Genomic DNA, 27,004 nt, shown 5'->3' on the forward strand with positions numbered 1-27,004 from the left:
TATATGATAGCTTCTAAATATCATTAAAGCAGATATCACAATTCAAAATCATTTGTAAAGAAATTTAAGAGAAATTGACAACATCCATCCAAAAAATTAACAATGTGTCATTAACAATTTTCAAAACATGTATAAAATAGCAACATAATACTAATAAAATCAGTATTATTTTTAATCAAAACAAGTAAAATTCAAATATGATTAACAAATCAAAATATTTCATGAATATCGTTATTCTACGATAAATTAACAACATACATAAATCAAACTCATCGTATGATTACAAAATCAAAATGCCTCATTGATATAGGGTAAATTCACAACACCCATCTAAACATAACAATGTCATTCTACACAATAATTTCTTCATAAAAAACAATGCATGTGCATGCCTAGCTACCACCACCAAGATCATCCTCATGATCATCTTGACCATCCTCATTACTCTGATCCACATCATCACCAACACCGCAACTATCATCATCATCTCCTCCTTCACCACCATCATCCTCATCCTCATCCTCATCATCTCCTGATATATGTTGAACATAATTTGGATCATCGTCTTGGCAATCATTACCTATAGCATTCTGACAAAAAAAATCAATATTACATGTTAGTATTAATTACATAACACAACACATGTTTTTGTTATACAATGTTAACCATAAAATGAGGTAAGATATAATATCTAATAGTACTAAAAAATAAAATGAAAATATGGTTTAAAAGTATATTGGAAATCCAACTAAGATTACATACCATAGAGTCCATCCAAACAACAAATTCAACCCATCTCTTTTGCTGCAGCACCTCCTTTTCCAAATGATTTGGAGGTCTTCCATATTTTAGTTCCTATCAATCAGTAAATAGGGAGAAATTAGATAACAATGACTTTCTTCTAGTACAAAATTTATTAAAAAAATATCACATGTTTAATATACTTACAAAGGTTGTTATCAGTGCTTTTAAACCTTTCTGGCCACTACGATGAGTGACTTTTGTCTTGGTTAACCTCGCCTTGGATGCCTTGTCCTTAAACATAAACCAATTCAATTTATTTTCACACAAATACATGTCTAAGATACTTATAAGTATTAATACATTCTAAATAATGTTTAATGAAAAATTCAATACCTGAATGCTCTCATTGCCGGCTTTTCTTTGTGCATCCAACTTCTCATATGATTTTACAAGTTCTTTCCATACTTTAAAAGGTATGTCAATAGGTCTTTGTTTCAGTCTTTGATCTTGAGGCATTTTTTTAATTTTTCTTGTTTGGGTAAAAATTTTGGTTAAAAAAAACCGAACAAGTAATTCACATCAATGGCATGGGGACTCTATGGATATGTGTAAAAAAATGGTTATAAAGAAAACATCCAAAAAACATATGAGCTCTCCCTTTGATGGTCACTTGGGGCATATGGCTGGAAAGGAACAACTCCATTTTCGAAAATCAAGGACAATCCTTTCTCAAAGTCCTTCCTAATATTTGCTCCAAATGTCTTAAAATGAAAAACAAAATTCAAACATCATCCTTAAACATCTCCCTTAAATATAAGGTTGGACCATAAATTCTTCACTTTTATTGTTATCGGCTCTGGAATGATTTTTCTATATGCAATTATATAATGAAATATGTGTGCACTAATGAAAAAACATTGAGTTTCATTTTTCATAATCACAAACAATGAAAAAAGAATCACACGTAACTAGCATCATTTTGGAAATTTTATATTTATTAAAAATCTTTAACATGTTTTCCTCCCATATCTCATAAAAAGGTGTGAAATTTTTTATATACTCTCCAATAAGCACTACAACAAAACCAACGATTTGGAGGTTTTACACTAAGTTTTTCAACATCGAACTTATTGGGCTTGCACCACCGGGGTTATTAGTAAGAATCTCATGAGGTTTGCATAGCCATGATTATTAGAATCAAAATAGTAGGATTTGCACTAAAAAACAGTTCATAGAGCTTTCCTGCTGGGGAGAAAATCACAAGTTCAACTTCTGCAGTGCAGAGCACCGAGAGCTCGTAAGCTTTCTTCAACAATCCACCTACGTTTGGAAAATGTAGCCTGCCTGCTGGCGATGTTCTCAATCCTCTTCCTCTGCATCTTTCCCCTCACTATTCTTGTATGTCCTCTTTCGTTTTTCCCTCCAAACAAACCCTCTCAAATTGAGAAAGCAGAACAACTCACTCGATGAGAATCCGAATCCAATTATCGCTTCTAACAATAACCCAATACGATACCAGAAGTGATTACACAAAACCTCATTGACTCTTCATTTATTTGGAAAAGAGCCAAGCATATACTTCTGACGAGGGTTTCCGTCTCAAGTCTGGCTCGCAGGACGTCGCTTAGTCAATTGCGAGAAAAGTTTTCCACCTGCCTGTCACATACGGTTTGTCACACTATATATTAAAATAAGGTTGATCATACTAACAATAAGGTTGTATAGTTTAAAAGGAGGGCTCTCCTGACTGCATTTGGTTGGTTTATAGAAAAGATTGCTAGAATGTGTAATGTGAATGCTCTGCTAACTGTTTTTTAAGCATTTGGAAGTATTAAAACCCCCTAGGATAATTAATGTAAGACCTGTTAATTAATGTGTAAAGATGGCTATTGTCCTTGGGCTACCTTAGCTGTTCGTGTTTAGTGATCTGTGGTATTATGACTCCTCAAGTCACTATTAAACCATGAGAACCATGCCCAGGCAGACTAGTGTGACATTGTGGATGAGAACCAAAACTAGACTCCTATAACCTCCTTTTTCATCCTTTAAATTGCAGAATTAACTGACTGTTCTAGTAATCATTCTTGAGCACCTGAAGATGTGCACCCTAAATAATAAGAATAATACCCTGTAACATATGAATAGTCCATCCTGTGCATGTAGGATATGCACATGAGGTCCAATAAAATCACTAACCAGAATACCAGGTGTTATTAAAGCCTCTACAGGTTGATATATATGAATGTTACAGTGTGCAGGAGTATGATTCAATTCCATACGAAAATACAAAACATCTGATAGGATTTCCTTATACCTCATAGGCAAACAACCATTGTCCCTTCTATAGATGAGCAGAATAAGTGCTTGGTTCTCTACACTAAATAAAGACAAAGTATAGTACTTATTGCTGACAAAATAGGATTTAAATCGCGGTTCAATTGCTTGACATTCAGCTGGTCACAGAATTGTAGAGTGCATAATCATAAGTGATGTTGCGAGCCTCATTGCTCAAAGTCTAAGGGTCTTGCGAGCCATAATCACAGCCATGTATGGCATATCTTGTGATTATGGCATTTTATGAGGTCAATTCTTGTGAAGACATTTCAGTTTATAATAAATTTTGAACCTCAACAGAGTTTTGGCAAGACCTGGCTGAGCTAGGACATCAACAACACAGCTGATATGAATGACATAATCTAGCCTCAAGAGGGAGCCTCTTTTGTTTCATCACTCTAACAATCTATGAAGTGGTGGAAAGCATAACAACTTCCCCTTGAATATGACACCTAAACTGAGTACAAATCCTAAATGATGCAGCCCTTGGTGCATGTCTCTCAAAGTATCGATATTTCAAATGTTGAAAGCTCTTGTGCCCATTTGATATGCATTCGATTGCAGTTCCCCTGAAGAAAGAATCTTATAAAGGTGAGGCCATGGCCAATATGTTAGCCATATCCATTGGAGTTGCCATTGCTTGTCAAATTTAGTGTGACCAGTCCCACCATGATTCACATGGGCTTCTACTCAACACTGGCTGTTGCTATTGTAAGAGTCTTCAAGCTCGTTGAACCCATAGTATTGATAAGTGTATTCTTTGGGTCTCTGGTTTTCAAATTCTGCCTATGTTTTCCTCTCAGTATCATTATATCAAATGCTGAAAGCTCTAATTCCCATTGCTGTGTATTTGATTGTGGTTTCCCTGAAGAAAGAAGCTTATAAAGGTGAGCCCGAGGCCAATATGTTGGCCATATCCATTGGAGTTACTATTTTAGCTTATGGGGAGGCCAAGATGAATGCACGGGAGGTGATTCTCCAGTTAAGTGCAGTTGCATGTGAGACTACCCAATTGGTTCTCATACAAATTCCACGAACATCAAAAGGGATTAATTTGAATCCCATCACATCTTTGTTGCTCCTTGTTGCCTTGTTTTTCTCAGCACCCCCTGGGCCTTAGTAGAATACCCATTTCTGATAATCAGGGTCTCTTCCTTTGATTTGGATTACATGACATTTCTGCTTGTGCCTTGGCTCTTAATCTTGCAGTGTTTCTTCTGATAGGAAAGACTTCAGCCTTGACTATGAATGTTGCTGGTCTTGTCAAGGACTGGCTGCTCATAACATAATCCTTGTCTGTAATAAATGAAAAGGTTACAGTCATTGCCAATTATTTTCATTAGTATCCTTCATGCTTATAAAAAGTATGTTATTGTTTTAAGATCTGAAAACACCTCCCAGGTATTGTTTCTGATAGGGGAAGAAATTTACAACCACACATTTTTAAGTTCCTTAAGAAAAATACTTGAGGAGCTGCATCACAAAGCACAGACTTCCTTAGACTCTTGTGTCAGGTCTGACCTATAGTTTTTCCAGCAATTATCACCAAGGACTTGCACTGTGCCTCGTCTCCTTCAAACTCCGTTTGCAAAAAGAAAGATCCCGAAAGGTCTTTCTAAGCAGAGCTCTGGTCTTAGAAGGACTATACCAGGTTGGTGTTAAAGGGTCTTTCCTGAGCTTTCCAAAAATAAACTTCCCTTTGCCAAACGAAATGCCCTGAAAGGTCCTATGTAAGTAGAACTTCAGGTCCTTAAAGGTTTTATATAAATAGAGCTTCAATCATATAAGCTTAGCCCTTAGTAGAGCTCTGGTCCTAAAAGGCCAGCCTGCTAAGTCATGTCCCAAAAAGACCTTACCAGGTCTTAGTAGCACATCAATGATACAACCATGGCTTCACTAAAATACTAACTTGACAATATATATAAGCTCTATCAGACATAGTAATGACAGCTCAATAGCAATAGTGTATTTATGCAAGGAACCCAACACATTCTTGAAATCAGAAATATCAACTCAACCATATTTCAACACTTGAACTATAACCTATAGCTTAAATATTTGGAATAATGGATCATGAGACTCCAGAAAATAGGCTTTATTTAATTGCCAACTATTTTCATTAGTATCCTTCATGCTTATAAAAAGTATGTTATTGTTTTGAGATCTGAAAAGACCTCCCAGGCATTGTTTCTGATAGGGGAAGAAATTTACAACCAGACATTTTTAAGTTCCTTAAGAAAAATACTTGAGGCGCTGCATCAAAAAGCACAGACTTCCTTAGACTCTTCTGTCAGGTCTGACCTATAGTTTTTCCAGCAATTATCACCAAGGACTTGCAGCCTGCTAAGTCATGTCCCAAAAAGACCTTGCCAGGTCTTACTTGAGCATGGCAAAGAGTTAGTCCTAAATGGTCTGAACAGCAAGCCTCAATTTTTTTTTAAATTACCAATCATATTGAAATACCGCAAGAGAAATCATGAAGATTATATAGCCAAAATGACCCCTTATTAAAATTGCCAATAGTGGAGCGTTTACCTGGAGTTCTTTGGTGAAAAAATAAAAACTATGAACAGGAAAAATCATATTAAAGATTTATCTGGCATAATCTTAGCAAATGTTTTTACAGACAAATTCAGTGCATGTGTCATTTTAATAGGGATTTTGGCCCTGTTTCCTCCATGACCTCACATGCAGCACACTCCTCCCAAGTCTCTCCTGCACATATGTGCGAATAAACAAGGATTTTGCATTCTACCCATTAATGAGTACAAGGGAAAACAATAAATTTGCAAGAGAGAAAGAACAAACAAAAAAGACCACTATTGACATTGTGGATGCAACATTCACTAGGCTTTGTAATTTGTATATGGATAAGTCCCTGAATCTATGTTAAGTTTGCAACTTAAAGCATGACCAAAAGCAGCACATTGGTAGAATTAAAGCTATTTTGCCACAATAGCTGCAGGGCACAAAAGCCTCTAAAGACACCAATGCAATGATTTTGAATCAGGTTTGATTTGGACATGGAAGGCTCCATTAAAGATATCCTTGTAAGGAGCTATGTTTGAAGCTCTCAACAGGCTTGATCTGTTTGGCCCCCTCCTCTTGTGAACAGCACTGTTGGATCCATTGAGCGGAGGCAATTTGAAGAGTGCCCAAGGACCCAAGTCACTTCGACTGCCATGAACAAAATTATAAATGGATGCCGTACTCATTAGGCATTGTCTATGGGCAGACCCTAACCCTGGGTTATATATGTTGTGACAGAAAGCAACACAGTTATACAAAATTAGAGCTATTTTGATGCAAAACTTGCAAGGTGCACCAGCCTATAAAGATACCAATGGCCTGATTTTGAATCGATTTAATTTGGATAAGGAAAGATTCATTTGGGATAAGCTTGCAAGGAAAGTGTGATGCTGTTAACATGATAGTATGTATCAAAACGCTTTCACAAATGAAAGGAGAGTGTGATGCTGTAAACATGCTAGTATTTATCAAAACCCATGGACAAATGAATTTTGAAACATGATAGTATTTATCAAAACCCATGGACAAATGAATTCATGTATTAGTTGGCCTGCACACAAATATGTATAAAACCATATGACATAAAAGAAGCCCTCTGCTAAAATAGATTCAGTGAAGGTTACTCCCTATAGCAAACCAATATTGGATAACTTGTGTCCGGAAGGGAGTTTGACATGCACTTTACACAGTTTAGCAAACCAATATTAGATAACTTTGTGTCCGGAAGGGAGTTTGACATGCACTTTACACAGTTTCTTCCCAAGGAGAAAGTAAAATAAAGGATGATACCAATGGGATCATGGTTCAGCAGTGAGATCGTTGGTGTGTTGGCCAGCCACCAAGATTCAATTCTTTGAGAGGCACACATCAATATATTCTCTATTTATCTATTGGGGTTCTGATGTGTAATTAAATGATGGTCATTAATCATTGATAATAAATCCGAGGAGTCATTGAACATGTACCCTAATTCCGGGTTCTGATGTGTAATTAAATGATGGTCATTAATCATTGATAATGAATCCGAGGAGTCATTGAACATGTACCCTAATTCTGGGTTCTGAGGTGTAATTAAATGATGGTGATTAATCATTGATAATAAATCCGAGGAATCATTGAACATGTACCCTAATTCTGCATAACCTAGTTGCAGGATTATTTCATGTATTAGTTGGCCTGCACACAAATATGTATAAAACCATATGACATAAAAGAAGCCCTCTGCTAAAATAGATTCAGTGAAGGTTACTCCCTATAGCAAACCAATATTGGATAACTTGTGTCCGGAAGGGAGTTTGACATGCACTTTACACAGTTTAGCAAACCAATATTGGATAACTTTGTGTCCGGAAGGGAGTTTGACATGCACTTTACACAGTTTCTTCCCAAGGAGAAAGTAAAATAAAGGATGATACCAATGGGATCATGGTTCAGCAGTGAGATCGTTGGTGTGTTGGCCAGCCACCAAGATTCAATTCTTTGAGAGGCACACATAAGTTGTTGGAGATTTCAGGTTATTTAAAAAAAACAATAAGCCCACTATAGCAGCCTAGCCAAGGGAAAGTGCTCGTGATTAATGATTCGCCCTTCAAGGGTTGTCTTGCAAGTTGCAAGTGAAAACAGGCTGCTTCTGGAGGCTGACTTATTCAGGCCAATTGTAAAGCCTATGGAGTTAAGAGAACTTAGAAGCACTTTTGGAAAAATAAAAAGGAATAAGAAGCGAATTCAAAGTAATACCTCTAAGTGTTGAATGTGTAGACTGTACTGTAACCAACACTACAGATGATTGTGTAAAGAATTTCAATGATATAAGGTGTTCTACGTGTCCATCATTTGATAGTTTTATCAGCGCAACAAGAGTTTCCATAAACAGGATACACAGTTATACATACACACTGTAATTGTTTGCAACTGTGAAAGAAGAACATCCCCAGTGAAGTTGATAATTAATTTGGCAATTTCATAGGTTTGGCCACTAAAGCCTTAGAAGGGAGTGAATCCAGATTCAACTAAAGCCTCAAGATGCCTAAACAGGGTTTTGGGCAAGTTTGACCATTCCACCCATTCCCATCCATCACATTTCTCAGGCTCTATATTCTGTGGGTGTTGGTCTGGATCACTATTAGTTGGCCTGCACACAAATATGTATAAAACCATATGACATAAAAGAAGCCCTCTGCTAAAATAGATTCAGTGAAGGTTACTCCCTATAGCAAACCTATATTGGATAGCTTGTGTCCGGATGGGAGTTTGACATGCACTTTACACAGTTTAGCAAACCAATATTGGATAACTTTGTGTCCGGAAGGGAGTTTGACATGCACTTTACACAGTTTCTTCCCAAGGAGAAAGTAAAATAAAGGATGATACCAATGGGATCATGGTTCAGCAGTGAGATCGTTGGTGTGTTGGCCAGCCACCAATATTCAATTCTTTGAGAGGCACACATCAATGTATTCTCTATTTATCTATTGGGGTTCTGATGTGTAATTAAATGATGGTCATTAATCATTGATAATAAATCCGAGGAGTAATTGAACATGTACCCTAATTCCGGGTTCTGATGTGTAATTAAATGATGGTCATTAATCATTGATAATGAATCCGAGGAGTCATTGAACATGTACCCTAATTCTGGGTTCTGATGTGTAATTAAATGATGGTGATTAATCATTGATAATAAATCCGAGGAATCATTGAACATGTACCCTAATTCTGCATAACCTAGTTGCAGGATTATTTCATGTATTAGTTGGCCTGCACACAAATATGTATAAAACCATATGACATAAAAGAAGCCCTCTGCTAAAATAGATTCATTGAAGGTTACTCCCTATAGCAAACCAATATTGGATAACTTGTGTCCGGAAGGGAGTTTGACATGCACTTTACACAGTTTAGCAAACCAATATTGGATAACTTTGTGTCCGGAAGGGAGTTTGACATGCACTTTACACAGTTTCTTCCCAAGGAGAAAGTAAAATAAAGGATGATACCAAAGGGATCATGGTTCAGCAGTGAGATCGTTGGTGTGTTGGCCAGCCACCAAGATTCAATTCTTTGAGAGGCACACATAAGTTGTTGGAGATTTCAAGTTATTTAAAAAAAACAATAAGCCCACTATAGCAGCCTAGCCAAGGGAAAGTGCTCGTGATTAATGATTTGCCCTTCAAGGGTTGTCTTGCAAGTTGCAAGTGAAAACAGGCTGCTTCTGGAGGCTGACTTATTCAGGCCAATTGTAAAGCCTATGGAGTTAAGAGAACTTAGAAGCACTTTTGGAAAAATAAAAAAGAATAAGAAGCGAATTCAAAGTAATACCTCTAAGTGTTGAATGTGTAGACTGTACTGTAACCAACACTACAGATGATTGTGTAAAGAATTTCAATGATATAAGGTGTTCTACGTGTCCATCATTTGATAGTTTTATCAGCGCAACAAGAGTTTCCATAAACATGATACACAGTTATACATACACACTGTAATTGTTTGCAACTGTGAAAGAAGAACATCCCCAGTGAAGTTGATAAATAATTTGGCAATTTCATAGGTTCGGCCACTAAAGGCTTAGAAGGGAGTGAATCCAGATTGAACTAAAGCCTCAAGATGCCTAAACAGGGGTTTGGGCAAGTTTGACCATTCCACCCATTCCCATCCATCACATTTCTCAGGCTCTAGATTCTGTGGGTGTTGGTCTGGATCACTCAGCTCTGCGCGCATGTAAATAACAACATAATGAGAAGGTCTGATTTCATCTTTTATAGCATTGGTGACTGTTGCAAACTGTATATTATGTAGTTTGTATTATATTTTAATGATTAAACCCAAGATTGAGTTCTGCAACATGCCAAATGTGGTATATACATACTTCCTACGACTAATTACAGTACAGAGGAAATGAAAGCATTTACAGTTTTACGATTCGAATCCAGAAACCAATTACCCGGCTGCTATCGTAGCGTGGCTTTGGAGGAGCGCCTTCTCCTCTGTAGCAGGTGCGAACCCCAAACCGGTGACCAGAATCTCTGTCAGGATTACCAGCCACATGAAAAAGCTTTATAAAAGACTCCATTACTTCCTCTAGGCAGCTGAAACATCGACTACGCGGCCATTACTTCCTGGAGGCAGCTGAAACACCAGACGCAACGCGCGGCCCTCATGCAGGTCCGCCTCTGCAGGTCCGCCGCCCCCTCAACATCCGCATGCAGGTCGGCCTCTGCAGGTTCGCCTCTGCAGGTCCGAGGCCGCCCCCTCAACACCCTCTAAACCCTAAAAAACTTTAACCTCTTAATCAACGGTTCATTTTTCTCCAATCGTCTAACACTAGATCTAAGGGCTACGATTACGACACGAAGACATTTTGGGAGGTTGATTTCAGAGGGGAACGCCTTACGGCGTAATAATATAATTTTATGGTTGTTGTTTAAGTTTATTAGGTGTTATTAAAACAATAAATACATTTTTTTTTATTTTCACATCACTAAAGAAGTAACTATATGATGTTTTTGGTTATTGGTTAGGTTAGAAAATATTTATAATAATAATATTATAATTTTATGGTTGTTGTTTAAGTTTATTAGGTGTAATTTTTTTTAATTTCAATTTAATAATTTTTAAATGGAAAAATATGATTTTAATTTGGTTGTATTGAAAATATTTATATGTTTTTACATATAAGGTGGGTGCAAACAAAGGAGAATATATAGTAAGTCTATTTAATAGTTAATAACAAGTGTTAATTTCTTAAAATTATATGATAAATTTGAAAGGAGTAGGGTATGTATCTTTTTTCGGGTGAAATATATTAAAATTATTGTGTGAATGGGGTTGTAATACCCTATATTTTCATCCTGGGAAAATATAGTCCTCTCTTAGCCACTTGCATAGTTTAGATTGTCATAAGCAAAGTAGGTACATTGTCTTAAGATGTAAACATTTCATTTTAAGCAGTGTCATAATGTGGTTTCAGCGAAGCATTAAAAGATGGAATGAGCATGCACATTTGGGATGCTAGTGTTATATTCAGCTTGAGGCATGATTGCACGTCTAAGAAGACTCTAACAAGGGTTGCAGAGGAGAGGTTGGGGGATTGTAGTCTCACTTAGAAGTGTATACAAGCAAGTTAAGCCCTATGAGAAGTTGTGAAACAAAATTAAGGGATTTGACAAGTTGCACGAAGGCAACTTAGTAGTGGTACTAAGTGAGCAATCCTTGATTCAACTTGATACTCTCTCCTTGGCACTACCACTTTGTAAGATGGAGAAGAAATGTGAAATAGATGTGCAACCCACTAAAGAAGTTGAAGGTTGTTGTAATGTATATCGGTGGTTATGTCATGATGTGAAAGGAAGTGTTGGAACTTGGAAGGTGACCATTAGAGTAGATTTACCATGGAGTGCAAGGAGGTGCAAGGATCTGATAAGGAGGGAACTACACAAATCTAACAAGTAGGCCATATTGGGTTAGGATATTACTATTTTGGGACATCCAAAGTTGAAGGTGCATTTTATGGAGGTGCAGTCGGAGTGCTTGGGTGCGTGCCACAGCGTAAGGGTATCTAGGACTTTTAGTGTGTGTTAGTGGTGTTAGTGAATTGTGTTTGATCAGCACTAGCTAGAATGTGTTCCATGAAGGAAAAAATCCCACAAATTTGGGATGACTTAACCATTTGGCATTTAAGGTGTGTTATGTCCTAGTTTTGAGGAGACAATTAGAACCATCTTAGAGTGTGATGGGTTGTGCCATGGACTTAGGTCCACTTATATGGGTTGAGGTGTAAAGGTAACGTGTGAGTTGAGGAAAATGATTACAATGCTTACCTATATAAAGTGTTTATGATATAAGATTAATAAGTTTTTGTTGGAGAATGGAAGAGGAGGATAAGAAAAGAGAGGCATTAAGGTTTGTTGTAAATCAATCAAAAGGAACGAACTTGTTAATCTTATTAGCAAGATTTTTCAAGTTGTCTCTTCAATAGGAGTGAATTTTGGCTAGGACTAGGGAGTTAAGCATTGATTGGGTACTCTGGAAATCCAAGACCCAACATATCCAAGCTAGTCCATTAAATAGATTCATCTTGGGCAAGGGTTGTTAAGGCTAAGGTGCAAATATCCCCTCTGCTCAAACTATTTAACATGCAAAGTTGGATCTGATTCTTCAACTTGTCCCGACGATGAACCACACTGGTTGGTTCGAAACGCCTAAACAAATGATATATCTTGTGATTTACGCTGGAAAAATTTCTCGTAAACTACACATTAAGAAAGTTTGTGCACTCCTATATGGATAAACATGCTTATTATCTTTCATGAGTTTCATCAAATATTTAACATATTATTCATCAACTTTATTTAGATATTCATCATCTCCAATTAACAAATATACATTAAGCAAGTTCATGCACTCTTATATCGATAACATGCTTATTATTTTTCATGAGTTTCATTAAATATTTAACATATTATTCATCAACTTTGGATTTGGCGAGGATGAATTCTAGTATATTACCAAGTGTGTTTTTTTCAATTGTAGTTCTTACTTTCATGATTAATTTGGTTGTAATTTTTACTTCCACGATTAATTTAGTCTAAGTTCTCTAGGTAGTCATTAATGATCTATTCAGTGCTATGTGGGGGTTTTACTTTTCAACAAATATGAAGTATCTATGTTACATTGGGACCTAGTGACCTTGTTGAAAAACCCTAGCAAACATCTTTGAAACCATTTACTAGCACTAGTTGAACTTGAGATATCTCAAAAACTAAAAGGAACAAATAAGGGTTGCTTTGCCAATCCACTCATAACCTAATCCACTTTGGTGTACTTATATTCTCAAAGTGAATCAAATACCAAGAATGATCTATGTCTGCTAAAACCTATAATCACATTGTTTCCCTAATAGCAACTAAAAACTTCTATACCCAGTTGTTGAACTTTTGCAACCAATTATAAACCTTCAACAAGAAGTAGTTTTCTAACGAGAATTATTGCCATATCTTCCTTGGTTTTACGAGGAAAAAGAAATAAAATTTCATTTGTTATCAAAGGTAAACCAAATTCATTATTTGCATACTTCCAAACCTAGGGTTTCGTATCCAAAGTAGATCCTAACCACATCAATGAAACAAACTTTGTTTTTATGTATCATCCAAACATTATGTACAATTACAGACTCACCTCTAATCCATTGTTTATAAAAATGTTGAATATTTTCATACATGATATACTGAACAGTTGGACAATGAAAATAGTTGTCATCGCTATTCTTCCATTTATATGCTTTTTTCAACTTATTTGAAAGAGCAATTTTGTCCCAACAATTAGACTTGTAGCATAAAGAACATGGTTAATACATATGATTAGACCAAAAACTAGTTACTACCAAAATTCAACCAAAAAAAATATTACTGCATAAAAATAGAATTAAAAACAAAAAATGTAAAAACAAAAATTTCCCAAATTAAAAATAAATAAATGATAAACTTTTTCTTACCAAAATTTAGTGATTTTTTTGGTGCTAATACTAACATCACCATTACAACAAGATATTTTTCTAGTGCTAATACTGCCATTACAACAAGATATAAGAGGGATATAATGCAAAAAGTTTAATAATAATATGTATGTAGAAGATGGTCTTCACACTGGTGAATTCATGATAATCAATGGGACTACAGTCAAAATAATTGGATGTTATTTACTTTTTTACATAGATTGTCAAAATAATTGCATAAATCGGTTTTTTTTAACCAAAATTTAACAAAAACTGTCCTAGTGCTAACATTAGAACCACCATTACAACAAGATATCTTTCTAGTGTTGACAACACCATTATAGTAAGATACCTCAAGAGAGACAAAAAATCTAAAAAGTATGATAGTAATACGTATCCAGAAGATGGTATTGAAACTGGTAATTGTTCACGAATCCATAAGATTGTAAGGTCATTCTCATTATCATAATCATTGTCATCATCATCACATCCTTGTCATTGTTATTGTCATCATTACATTATCATCATAATCACCATTCATGCCATCATCATCATCATTATGGACATTGTTTGCAATTGTTCATAATTGTAGATGTTATAAGAAATATCATCAACCCAAAAAATGTGATCAGTGCTAGAAAAGGGTTGTTTAGGACACATTGATATACGTAAGAGAAATAACAACTCTATTTTTGAGAGATGATCGATGATGATCATCATCACCACCATTATCATCGTCATTGTCATTTTTATCATCCCCATCATCATCATTAATGTAATTTCTATCGACATTGTTGTAATCATCATCATCATTCATGCCATTATAGTTTTTGATGATGACCTAGATGAAAATGATGATGATGACACGAAAGATAATGCTTATGATTATGACAATGACAACATCTAAAATTGGGAAGATTCGCCAACGTCATTAGCATCGTCATCATCATAATCATTGCCATCATCATCATTGTCATTGTAACCACTATCGTCTTTATCATCATAATCACAATTCATGTCATCGCCATCATCTTCATTTTCATCATTGTCAATATTATTGACATTGTCATCAATTGTTCATAATTGTCAATGCCATAAGGAATATCATCAATGCAGAAAATATGATGAGTGTTGGAAAAGGGATGCAAAAGCGAACATAGAAATGGGGGCAACAATAGAAGTAAAATTGGATGAAAAGTGGATACAACATAAGTAGATGCACAACAACATGAAAAACTTGACACAAAAGTGGATGCAAAAGTAGATGCAGTTGTCAATGCAAACTTGGATGCAAACATGAAGGCAAAAGTGGAAGCAAACATGGGTCCAATGGTAGGTGTAAAACTTGGCACAAATTGTGGTGAAACAAATGTGGATGCAACAACGGACACAAAAGCAGATGCAAAAATGGATGAAACAAAAGTGGATGCAATAGGGGATGCAAACGTGGAAGCAAATGTGGTTGCAATGGTAGGCGCAAGATATGGTGCAACAAAAGTGGATGTAACAATAGACAAAAAATATGCAAAATAAGATGCAAAAATGGATGTAAAAGTGGAAGCAAACATTGATGCAACAGGCAAAACAAAATTGGATGCAAAAAATGGATACAATGTAAGTAGATGCAAAAGTAGATACAAAACGAGATGCAAAACCCAATGCATAAACCTGACACAAAAGTGGATGCAAAAATAGATGCAATATTTGATGCAAAAGAGGATGTGAACATGGATGCAAAATTGGAAGCAAACGTGGATACAAAAGTGAGTGCAAAACATGGTGCAAATTGTGGCATAACAAAAGTGGATGTAATGATAGATGCAAAAAAAGAATCAAAGTATGATGCAAATGAAGATGTAAAAAGGGATGCAAAAAGTGAAATTTAAAATGGGTGCAACAGTGGATGCAAAATTGTGTGCAAAAGTGGATGCAATAGAAGTCGATGCAAAAGTAGATGCAATAGAAGTCGATGCAAAAGTAGATGCAAAACGAGACACAAAACCTGATGCAAATCCTGGTCCAAAATTGGATACAAAAAGGGATGCAAAAATAGATGTAGTAGTTGATGAAAACCTAGACGCAAATGAGGATGCAAACATGGATGCAAAATTATAATCAAAAGTGGGTGCAAAAGGAGGTGCCAAACTAGGCGCTAATTGTGGCACAAAAATATTAGATGCAATAGTGGGTACAATAATAGATGCAAAAGAGGATGTAAATATGGATGCCAAATAAGATGGAAAAGTGGATGCAACAAAAGTAGATGCAAAATTATATGCAAAACTAGACACAAAACTCGATGTAAAACTTGGCGCAAAAGGGATGCACAAATGGATGAAAAAATGGATGCAAAAAATGATTTAAAAAAGGATGCAAAAAAGGATGCAAAAGTCGATGCAAAAGTTGATGCAAGTATAGGTGCAAAAAGTGGATGCAAATGAGGATGCAAAAGTATGTCAAACAAAATTAGGTGCCAAACTTGATGCAAAACCTGGAACAAAACTTGGTGTAAAGGATGACACAAAACTTGGCATAAAATTTGGTGCAAAACGTGGTGCAAAACCTATTGCAATACCTGGTGCTAAACTTGGTGTAAGATTTGGTGCAAAACTTGATGCAAATTTTGTGTCAAGTTTTGCACCATATTTGATAAATGGATGCAAATAGCACCAAAAATGGGCTCTAGATGCAAAAAAAGAAGTAAAAAGGGACGCTAATCGCTGGTTTTGTTGTAGTGACAGGGTAACAATAATATTAATCAGTGAATTTAATATATATGGTGAGGGTATTTTTAAGTCAATTGTAATTTTGGGAATATTTTGTAATTTTACAAATATATATCCTCCTCTCTTAAAAATCAGTATAAAATTTTACCTTAATCATCCTCCTTAAACATTAAATCATTGGACTAATTTAAACATAAATCAGTAATAGATTTCTTCTCATAAAACTTGATAACATTAAAACACAACCAATAAAATACATATAATTATTAATTTAAACAATTAAAAATTAACCCTAGGAATTATAGACAATACTATAAAAATATCTCACCAATCCTATAAGATTAATTATTTAATTAAATTAATTAATTGAATAAATAAATTAAATAAAACCAACTAACCAAATATAAATACTTTAATTGGTAAGAAAATAAATAAATATTAGTAAATATTAATATTAAGTTAATTTTTATTAATTAAATCAAATACAGTAGTTAAGTAATTGATAATTTTTATATAAAAGTAATAAATATAATAATTAAAGCAATAAATAATAAAATTAAGTAATTAATATAATAATTAAATCAATAAATAATAAAATTAAGTAATTAATTTATATCTCATCAATTAATTATTTAATTAATCAAATTAATAAATCAGTAAACGTAATAATAAAAAAATAATAATAAATATTATTTAATCAACTATTTTAATAAAAAATATAAAATAAAATTTATATATATATATATATATATATATATATATAATAAAATAATTAATTAATTAATTAATTAATAACAATAATAAATAAATAAATAAATAAAGAAAACAATTAAATAATTAATTAATTAATTTAAAACACATTAACAAATTAAGTAAATCATTAAATAATTAATTTTATATAAATAAATTAGTAAACATAATAATTAAACCTATAAAATATAAAAATAATTAATTAATCTATTTATCCCTTTAACCTATTTATTAAATGAATTAATTAATCCACTTACCTAACTTAATAGCCAATTAAACACAATAATAATAAATTAAGGCCCTTGGTTGGTCAGACTGAGTCCTTCGTCAAAGACTCAGCTTCCTTTATTGATGATCTTAAAAGGATTAAGCTTGAGCCCGAGGACATTCTGGTAAGTTTCGACGTGGTCTCTCTTTACACCTGTATTCCTATCAATGAGGCCATGAAGGTGATTTATAAGCTCACCGACCATGATATGGCGAAATTGGTTGAGCTTTGCCTTACCTCCACCTTTTTCAGCTTTGAAGGAGAATTCTATGAGCAGACTTGTGGGGTTGCCATGGGCTCCCCCTTGTCCCCGGTAGTCGCCAATCTCTTTATGGAGGATTTTGAGTCTAAGGCTTTGGCCTCGTCTCGTCTCCTTCCGAAGCTTTGGAAAAGGTTCGTTGATGACACTGGTGTTGTCTGGTCTCATGGTCCTGATGAGCTTGATCATTTCTTCAATCATCTTAATAACCAGTCCGCCGCCATAAAATTCACGATGGAAAAAGAAGACAATGGTTGTCTTCCGTTCTTGGATGTTCTCATCTCTAAGAAAGCGGATGGTTCCTTTTCTCATCAAGTGTTTAGGAAGAAGACGCATACTGAGCAATACTTGCATGCTTCTTCCCATCATTTCCCAGCTCAAAAGTTAGGTGTTCTAAGCACTCTTGCCACCCGTGCTGTTAGAATCTCTGATGAAGAGAGCTTGGAAAAGGAGAAGGCTCATCTCCTTGATGTCTTTTTGGAAAATGGTTATGATAGGCACCTGGGTCAAAAGGCCTTCCTCAAGGCTAAAAAGGAGCCGTCAATCCGTAGGGATCCTAATGATCGTGTCATGGGAGTTAACCTTCCTTATATCCAAGGGACCACGGATAGGATTGCGAGGATTCTGAAAAATTTGATGTGCCCGCAACCTTTAGACCTCTTAATACTATCCGTAGCTCCCTCAGGTCTGTAAAAGATCCTATTGACCCTAAAGACATGAAGGGCGTCTATGTCATCCCTTGTTCTTGTGGGATTCCATATATTGGTGAGACAGGACGCTCTATCAATCAAAGGATTAGCGAGCATTCAGCCGACCTGAGGCAAGGTAGGACCAAATCCTCAGCCTTGGCAGAGCATGCCGAGAAGACGATGCATCATGTATGTATCGAAGAGGCTCAAGTCATTGCTAGAGTTGCTCAGTTTCACCATCGCAAGTTTAAGGAGGCCCTGGAAATCGAAAAAAGGCCGAATAATCTTAATAGGGATGATGGCTGGAAGATCAGCAGCTGCTGGGTCCCAGCCCTATCTTCCTAGCCTCCACGGTCCTTGCTTGGTATGGTCTCTGTGTTTCTTGTTTCCTTTCCTTAAGATTTGTTTCCTCTGTGTTTGTGGTTTATTTGCTTGCTTTTCTCTTGATTTGATTTGTTCTCCTTTTAATTATCGCCCTTATGATCTTGATTTAGTCCCCTCTTTTTCCCTTTATATTCGAAGATTATTAAATTTGGCAACCTGGGAATATTTAACATAATATATGATTGAACTATCCTTAGATTGTACGGTAATTATTTACTTTTTATTAACCTTATATTTTTAACATCCTTATGCTATAAATACATGTATAATTAAAATATGCATTTTTCTTAACTAATCAATATTACTTTTCATTTATTCATTTGATTAATTTTGATTTTTTGTTAGTTCTAGTTAATTGAACTAACCTTAAGAGATAGTGTAGGATAAAAATTTTAAAAAAAGTTTTTTAATTATATAAATAGAAATTGATATAATATTTTAATATCTATACTTTAAATAAAAATTTTATTAGGATGATTAGTTATTAAAGAATTTTAAATTGATATATTTATATATATATATATAATTAAAAAAAAAAAAAAAAAAAAACACATATATATATATATATTTAAACATTAAATATAATATTATTAGAATGTTAGGTATGGTAATATATTAATTTATATATATATATATATATATATATATATATATATATATATATATAATATTTTAAATAAATAAATGATTTAGTTTGATAACTAACCATTGATCTAATTCAATTTTTAGTAAAAATTATAGTTTTCTAATAATTTAAAAACTAAATATTAAATATGGTATTGTATTAGGTATTGAAAAATATTATATATAATTATATATTAAATATATAAATAGATTAATAATCTCTGATCTAGTTAATTTTTACCCAGTTTACTTAGCTCTAGTAGTATAATAATAATTATAAAGAATATTAATATTAATTTAGTTAAAGGGGTTTGACTGGGCCATTAAGTTGAAAAATAGCCGTTAGTCTTTTTAGCCGTTGGAGTCTCTGCTTGGACTATTTAACTCGCTATACTGGATCTGTATCTTCAACTTGTCCTGACGATGAACCACACTAGTTGGTTCGAAACGCGTCGACAAATGATCAATTATGTGATTTCGCCAAAGATTTTTCTAAACAAACGTTATGGATCACAGAAGTCTAAATTCCTTAATAAATAAATAAATAATTAATAATAATAGTAGTAATATTAATATAATAATATAATGGAAGAAGAAAAAAATAATAAATAAAATAAATAAATAAATAAATAAATAAATAAATAAATAACAATAATTAATAAATAAATGGCCGACTTAATTTCTCACATCATTCCTTAATAACCTATATTTATACCCTAAACATAGCTCATGGATTCATCATTAAGGTTGAAGAATATCTATTGTCACATCCCCTGATGATGGACTCACTTGGCAGTCCGAAACGTTGGGTTCACAAAACTCTGTAATAGGTCATTCCTCCTCTATCTAAAACCATCATCACCTGTATGGATTCATTATTTAACAATATATATTGTGTTTAATATATATGGAGAGAGTATTTTTAAGTCAATTGTAATTTTGAGAATATTTTGTAATTTTACAAAGTTAAACAATTAATCTTATTTATGTCTTTATAATTCTAGAATATTTTTGAAATCTACAATCTACTTAAATCTAAATCTAAAAACTATGAATGTTGTAATAGATCATATAAACCTAGTGGAACAAGGTTGTACAACATTAATAAATTATATAAACCCAATCGACCAAAGTTGTACCCCCTACGTGGAAAACAAGATATTTGTAAACAAATTGGTTGTCAAAAAAGAGTTGTCTTTAGTGCAACTTGTTGGAAGTTTTTCCGGTGGGTTTTTCCAATCTAATTTCTCTAAAATCCAACAAGAATTTATTGAAATCACAAGTTTGATAGGTAACCCTGCACAATCTAAGTGCCCTAAAATTTTTTGAGGGTGCTAAATACACATATACAATAAAAAAAAACCAGTTTAAATAACACAAATCAAAATTTCACCTCAAATTTTTCCCCCAAATTTCCACACTAAAAACAACTCCTACCCTCATCATTAAGTCATATGATGGGTTGAACTCCACCAAGTCTCTGCACAAGTGCCTTACAGCTCCAACCATAGTAGTATTATGAATTTACTGCATCTTTATCTTTGCACCAATCAAAGGACTTTGGATTCATTGAAAGGTTCAACGAATAAATAAGGAACATGGTAAACCTTACATCGACAAAACGTGGGGAGTACATAGTGGAATAAAAAATGGGCTATGGGCTATTCGGCTCACAGTAGATATTTATAAATTACGTTGGGAACTCACATTTGTCGTACAAATATACTAGCAAACGTTGTCACAAATAAATGCTGTAATGTATCATATAGACCTTATTTCTTAGTTCCTCTTGGTTGGAGGATAACCCTCAGCCCATTTTTCATAAAGAGAGTCAATCCACGTACCTTGTATTTCAGTTGTGCACTTTCATTAACCAGTCTGTAACGATATAAAATGGACGCTGCTACATGCTTCATCTGCAAATATGCAAAATCTATTTGTTAGATCAGAGCATACATAACACACAACAGATTTATACTCAGAGACTTAGACAGCAAAAGCAGAGAATAATTCAGAGACAGACAAATGGAGAAACAACAAGATTACTCAATTAGAAACAACGTAATAGATAAAACAATCACTGGAGAACAGAAATCACTTTGCATTACATAATAGGCTTGGGACTTGGCTTGCTTTCCTTGGCCAGAGAAATTAGAAATTTATAGAGGCAGAATAAGGATCTAGAATCATGTATGTGATTCATCTGGAATGATCTAGAAACTAATGGTGGTGTTAAGATATAGAAACTAATAGCGGTGTGGAGATCTAGAAATATCTGATCTAGAAGAATCTAGAATCCTGCGAGGGCCTCCATGGAAAACCAGATATTTGTAAACAGATTGGTTCATAAAAACACCCTCATCATTAAGCCATCTCTTTGGCTTGAATTCCATGCAGTCTCTGCCGCAGATGCTTTCCATTCGTCCCATGGCATCATTAACGTAAAAAATAGCAGTCCCCTTCTTCATAGCAATCCCATCAAGCAATACCTCGTCCTCTATCGCCTCCCTTCCATCCAATGGCACAGGAGGGTAGAGTCTCATTGGCTCGGATAGACATGCATGCAGGTAATGCATTTCCTTCAGCTCCTTCCTGCTGAAACAAAGTGGATCACCGACTTTGACATTAACTGATCTCTTCTTTAAAATGCTTTGGATCTCCTTCAAAATATTTTCTTCCACATGCAGATGTTGAAGAAGCAGCCAAAAGAACCAGGAAAGTGCCATGGATGTTGTGTCGCTGTCGGCAAGAATGAAGCTCAGACAAATGTCTCTTACGAACGTGTCGGAATACGGGATTCCATTTTGATCAAAGTATTTCATAAAAATAGATAATATATCTACACGGCTATAAGACATCCCTCTTTTTCCCATACCCAATTCCTCCCTTCTGGATGAAACAATCTCCATCACAAACTGGTCGATGGTCTTTAGAGCAGACTTAAGTTTCGCATCGATCCCCAAACCCAAACACGTCAGGATCTTTTTCAAATATATAGGCGTTCTAAATCGACTACAGGATGCTTCAATAGCTTCGTCGAATGTTTTGACAAAGGGAATGGCTGGCAGAGATGCAGATAAACACCCCACATCCACTCCAAACGCAATTTTGCAGATGTTGTCAAACGTGAAACGAAATAGCATGCCTTGAAGATCGATCGCGCTTCCTTTGGAATATATGGTGTTGTCCAGAATAGGGATGAGATTTTGGCGCAAGGAGTCTTGTACGGACTTTAACCCATAAGTGGGACTAGATACAGAGTTAAATTCTCCCACAGACGCCTTTCTTTGATGAATCCATACTTCTCCATCGACGTTAAACATTTCGTCGCCGAAAACATCTGTAAACACGCGCCTGAAAGCGGGACCCTTTGGAAAACTTGAAAACTTAGTTGTGAGAATGTACTCCACATTTGCTGGATTGCTGGTAAGGACAGTGGTTTGCGGAAGGCCTTCGGCAATAAAAGTTCCACCGCATCCGATCAGGATTTGTGAAATCTAATCTGTTGAAATTGTAATTCCAACTGTAGCGACCATTAAACGGTGACCGTAAAACTATTCCAGAAAACTGCTTGTCTTTATCGCACCACTTTTCACAAGTTGGTGGTATTCTCTCAAACGCCCCCGATACAATCACCATTTGACGCGTGTCCCCAGTACGTTTTGTAAAACAGCTTTTTATCGGGACGTAATGTTCGTTTTGTTTGGGCAAGCGATATCCATCCAATTGAATTCAACGTTGTCCATCGTCCAATTGAAATCAAGTTGTTGTACAGGTCTCCGCCATTGATCCATGAACCTTGCATGGAGTAAAAGTTTCATTTGACCGCCGGCTTGTCAGGAAAGTAATTTAATGCAATTTACTATGATCGTAAATGTAGGTAAGTTTTTTAATTTTAATGTTTTATATTTTCCACGGGAGTATGGGTGTAGTTTTTTTTTTACGGAAGAAGTAAAAACATATATGTAATTTTTATGTAGTTGTTGCATTTTTTTGTAATGTAATGTAAAAAAAAAGGGAAGAACACAGCGACGTCCAAGCAAGAAGAGAAACAAAAAATTACACAGCAATGTGAATTTCTGAGATGTTGTTGATTGCATATGAAATGTAATGAGAAGATACGCAGCAGCATATGGATGTTAATTTTTGTTGGTTGAATATGTAATGTTTCTTTTGAGGGCATATGGAAATTAACGCAACAACGCGTAAATAAAAATTTTACACAGTAGTGTTGAATTTTAATTGTGAGACAGAGTATTTTTTTTGTTGTTGCAGAGACAGAGTAAATTCCTTTTGGAACTGGTGTAATCCCTCTGTTGGAGGAAGAAGATCTTATTTTGTATCAGGCATTTTATTAATGAACACAAGTTTTATTTGTATGTGTAAAACTCTGTCTGCTCAGAATTTTTTTTTGTGTTAAGATCCTGGAGAAAAACAGAGCATTGTTCTCTGTTCAGATTTTTTTTGTTTTGGAATTTACCAGAAAAGTCCCAACAGTGGTATCAGAGCCAGGTTCTTTGAAGCTGTCAAAGAAGTTGAAGGGAAGGATTTTCTTTGCTGCAGCAGCTTCTCCAGCAGAGTGAAGACACAGTCAAGAAAGGATTCAGGTATTTCTCAAAGTTTTTTTTCCTGTGTAGCTGTTGAAGACAGTCAGTGATTTTTAAATACACAGTTAGATATTTGAAGCATAGTTTAGAGTGCAAGAATGGCTAGCTCCAACTCCAGCACCAGCACTAGCATGGGTATTTTTAATACTCAGCTCCCACAGTTTAATGGGAAAAACTATGACTATTGGGCAATAACCATGAGAGCCCTGTTTGCCTCACAAGACTTATGGGAACTTGTTGAATATGTGTTTGAAGAACCAGTAGATGAAGATGAGTTTAATAGATTAACTCAGGTAGAGAAAGATCTGTTGAAGAGCAATAAGAAGAAGGATTCAAAAGCCCTCGTATTTTTGTATCAAGCAGTGCATGAGAGTGTGTTTCCAAGGATAGCAGCAGCCAAGACATCCAAAGAAGCATGGCAAACTCTCAAGACAGCCTATCAAGGCATGGAGAAAGTGAAGACAACAAAGCTACAGTTGCTGAGGAGAGATTTTGAGAACCTGTGCATGAAGGAGTCAGATAATATTGACTCATTATTCACACATGTGATTGGTCTGGTCACACAGATAAGGTCTCATGGAGAAACTCTTGAAGAAAGGAGGATTGTGGAGAAACTATTGAGGGTCCTACCCTCAAAGTTCGATGTGATTGTCACCACCATAGAAGAGACAAAGGATCTCACAAACTTTTCAATTGATGAACTTCATGCATCACTGATAACACATGAGCAGAGGTTGAGTAGAAATGAAAACTCATCTCTAGAGCAAGCCTTCAAGACCCAGATGTCCTTTGGAAGAGGAAGAGGTCAAGGCAGAGGAAGCAAAAGAGGAAGAGGCAGAAGCCAAAACAGAGGTGGAAGGAACAGTCTAGCAAATGCTGAAGGAAGAGGCAACAATCCAAATCAGAACCAAGGCTAAGGTAGCAACCAACAAAGTGGACAACATCATGCTCAAGGACAAAGGTATGAAAAATCCAATGTCCAATGTTATTATTGTAAAAAATATAGGCATTATGCCAATGAATGTAGGAAGAAGCAGCATGATATGAGTAATAGATCTAGTGAAAATATCACTAGAGAAAATATCAACCAAGATAATGTGTTGTTAGCTTGTAATATGGCTGAAACAAAGAGTGATGATATATGGTTTCTAGACTCCGGTTGCAGCAACCATATGACAGGAAACATAGCCCTGTTTTCTGCTCTAGATTAGAGTGTGAAGTCACAAGTCACACTTGGGACTGATAGTAAAATTTCTGTTATGGGAAAAGGAGAAGTAAAAATATTTACAAAGAAAGGTGAAAAGAAAACCATAGCAGATGTCTATTATGTTCCTGGAATGAAGTGTAACCTCTTAAGTATTGGACAGCTTGTTCAAAAGGGTTACAATGTTTTCTTTGAAAATGATGTGTGCACCATCATGGATAGAGCACCCAACAAACGATGCATTGTTGAAGTGAAGATGACGAGGAACATGATGTTCCCTCTCAGAATAAGGGCAGATTTGAAAAATAAAGAAGTAATAACAGCAGTGACACAAGAGGCTTTCCAAAGCATTCCAAAGGATGAAAATTGGTTGTGGCACTTGATATTTGGACATCTCAACTTTGGAGGTCTTAACTTGTTGAGTAGAAAAGGAATGGTAAGAGGATTACCATTGATAGAGAAACCAGACAGCCTTTGTGAAGGTTGTATCTTGGGGAAACAACACAGAGAAAGTTTTCCATCAGGGAAAAGCATAAGGGCAAAGGCACCCTTAGAGATTGTCCACTCAGACTTATGTGGACCGATGCAAACTCCATCACTAGCAGGCAGCCAATATTTTCTAACATTCATTGATGATTTTACTAGAAAAACTTGGGTTTATTTCCTGAAGAACAAAAGTGAAGTGTTTGAAAAATTTCGAAATTTCAAAGCACTTGTAGAAAACCAAAGCGGGCTGCATATCAAAGTTCTAAGAACTGACAGAGGAGGTGAGTATATCTCCAAGGAATTCCTACGATTTTGTAGAGAAAATGGAATACACAAACAGTTTACCACAAGGTACACTCCGCAGCAAAATGGAGTAGCTGAAAGAAAGAATAGGACCATCATGGATATGGCGAGGAGTATGTTAAAGGCAAAGCATTTGCCAAATGATTATTGGGCTGAAGTTGTACACTGTGCAATATATATTTTGAATAGATGCCCAACAAAAGCAGTCATGAATAGAGTGCCGGAAGAAGCATGGAGTGGGAGAAAGCAAGGAGTCACCCACATGAAAGTTTTTGGTTGTGTGGCTTATGCACACATTCCGGATCAGCTAAGGAAGAAGTTGGACAACAAATGGGAGAAATGTATTTTCATTGGATACAGTGAGGAATCCAAAGCTTACAAGTTGTTTATCCCATCTACCAATAATTTTTTTATGAGCAGAGATGTTCAGTTCATTGAGGAGGAAGCTTGGGATGGAAGCATAGAGAAAACAGTGAATATTAAAAATTGTTTGTCTCATGATGAAGATGATGAGGAGATGGCTGAAATACATCCCCAAACAGCAGCAGCAACACAAGGACAGCAAGGGACACCCTTGAGGAAAAATGAAAGTGCTTCTCCAAGCACACCACAACGAGGAAACTCAAGTGCGTCTTCAAGCACTTGTAGACCAAATGAAAGAGGTAAGAAATTCAGAAATTTAAGTGACATTTATGATGAAGGTATGAATTCTTTGTTTGCTTTATATTGTCATGTTGATGACCCTATTCATTTCGAAGATGCAATTAAGGATAGGAAATGGATAGAAGCTATGGATGAGGAGATCAATGCCATAGAAAGAAACAAGACATGTGATTTGGTTGAACTACCAAAAGGTAAAGAAGTCATTGGAGTTAAATGGGTCTACAAGACCAAGAGCAATGCTAAAGGCAAAATAGAAAGACACAAGGCAAGACTGGTTGTCAAAGGATACAAGCAGCAGTATGGGAGAGACTATGAGGAAACTTTTGCACCGGTTGCAAGAATGGAAACCGTGAGAGCAGTGTTGTCCATAGCAACACAAAACAAGTGGAAAGTTTACCAAATGGACGTGAAGTCAACATTCCTAAATGGAGTGTTAATGGAAGA

General features: G+C 35.3%; 2 protein-coding genes and 1 pseudogene across 2 annotated transcripts; all 3 read right to left on the reverse strand.

Annotated features, from left to right (window-relative positions):
• Positions 1-242: 242 nt before the first annotated feature.
• On the reverse strand, positions 243-1,555 carry LOC149178483 (uncharacterized). The gene is made up of 3 exons (XM_089423657.1): positions 949-1,555; positions 763-855; positions 243-590 (listed from the first exon to the last, which is right to left on the reverse strand). Exons 1-3 carry the CDS (start codon positions 1,075-1,077, stop codon positions 393-395), a joined length of 420 nt encoding a protein of 139 aa, XP_089279783.1. The 5' UTR covers positions 1,078-1,555; the 3' UTR covers positions 243-392.
• An 8,117-nt stretch (positions 1,556-9,672) lies between these two features.
• On the reverse strand, positions 9,673-10,177 carry LOC149178484 (geranyl diphosphate phosphohydrolase pseudogene; annotated as a pseudogene).
• Positions 10,178-10,205: 28 nt separating this feature from the next.
• Positions 10,206-23,102, reverse strand: LOC149178485 (cytochrome P450 86B1-like). The gene is made up of 4 exons (XM_089422114.1): positions 22,934-23,102; positions 21,619-22,748; positions 21,142-21,213; positions 10,206-10,367 (listed from the first exon to the last, which is right to left on the reverse strand). Exons 1-4 carry the CDS (start codon positions 23,100-23,102, stop codon positions 10,206-10,208), a joined length of 1,533 nt encoding a protein of 510 aa, XP_089278240.1.
• Between the last annotated feature and the right edge of the window lie 3,902 nt (positions 23,103-27,004).

This window comes from Pinus tabuliformis, chromosome 4_1, assembly GCF_031772625.1.
Source record: "Pinus tabuliformis cultivar Carrire ecotype Pingquan chromosome 4_1, CPIR1, whole genome shotgun sequence".
Classification (NCBI taxonomy): domain Eukaryota; kingdom Viridiplantae; phylum Streptophyta; class Pinopsida; order Pinales; family Pinaceae; genus Pinus; species Pinus tabuliformis.

Coding starts and splice junctions, on each gene's coding strand:
- LOC149178483 (XM_089423657.1), bottom strand. CDS start 1,077: ATGTATTTGTGTGAAAATAAATTGAATTGGTTTATGTTTAAGGACAAG. Junction 856..948: donor AAGCACTGATAACAACCTTT/GTAAGTATATTA, acceptor ACTGATTGATAG/GAACTAAAATATGGAAGACC. Junction 591..762: donor TTGTTTGGATGGACTCTATG/GTATGTAATCTT, acceptor TTTTTTTGTCAG/AATGCTATAGGTAATGATTG.
- LOC149178485 (XM_089422114.1), bottom strand. CDS start 23,102: ATGCAAGGTTCATGGATCAATGGCGGAGACCTGTACAACAACTTGATT. Junction 22,749..22,933: donor CTGGGGACACGCGTCAAATG/GTGATTGTATCG, acceptor TTATTGCCGAAG/GCCTTCCGCAAACCACTGTC. Junction 10,368..21,141: donor GTGCACAACTGAAATACAAG/GTACGTGGATTG, acceptor TTTAGGGTTTAG/AGGGTGTTGAGGGGGCGGCC.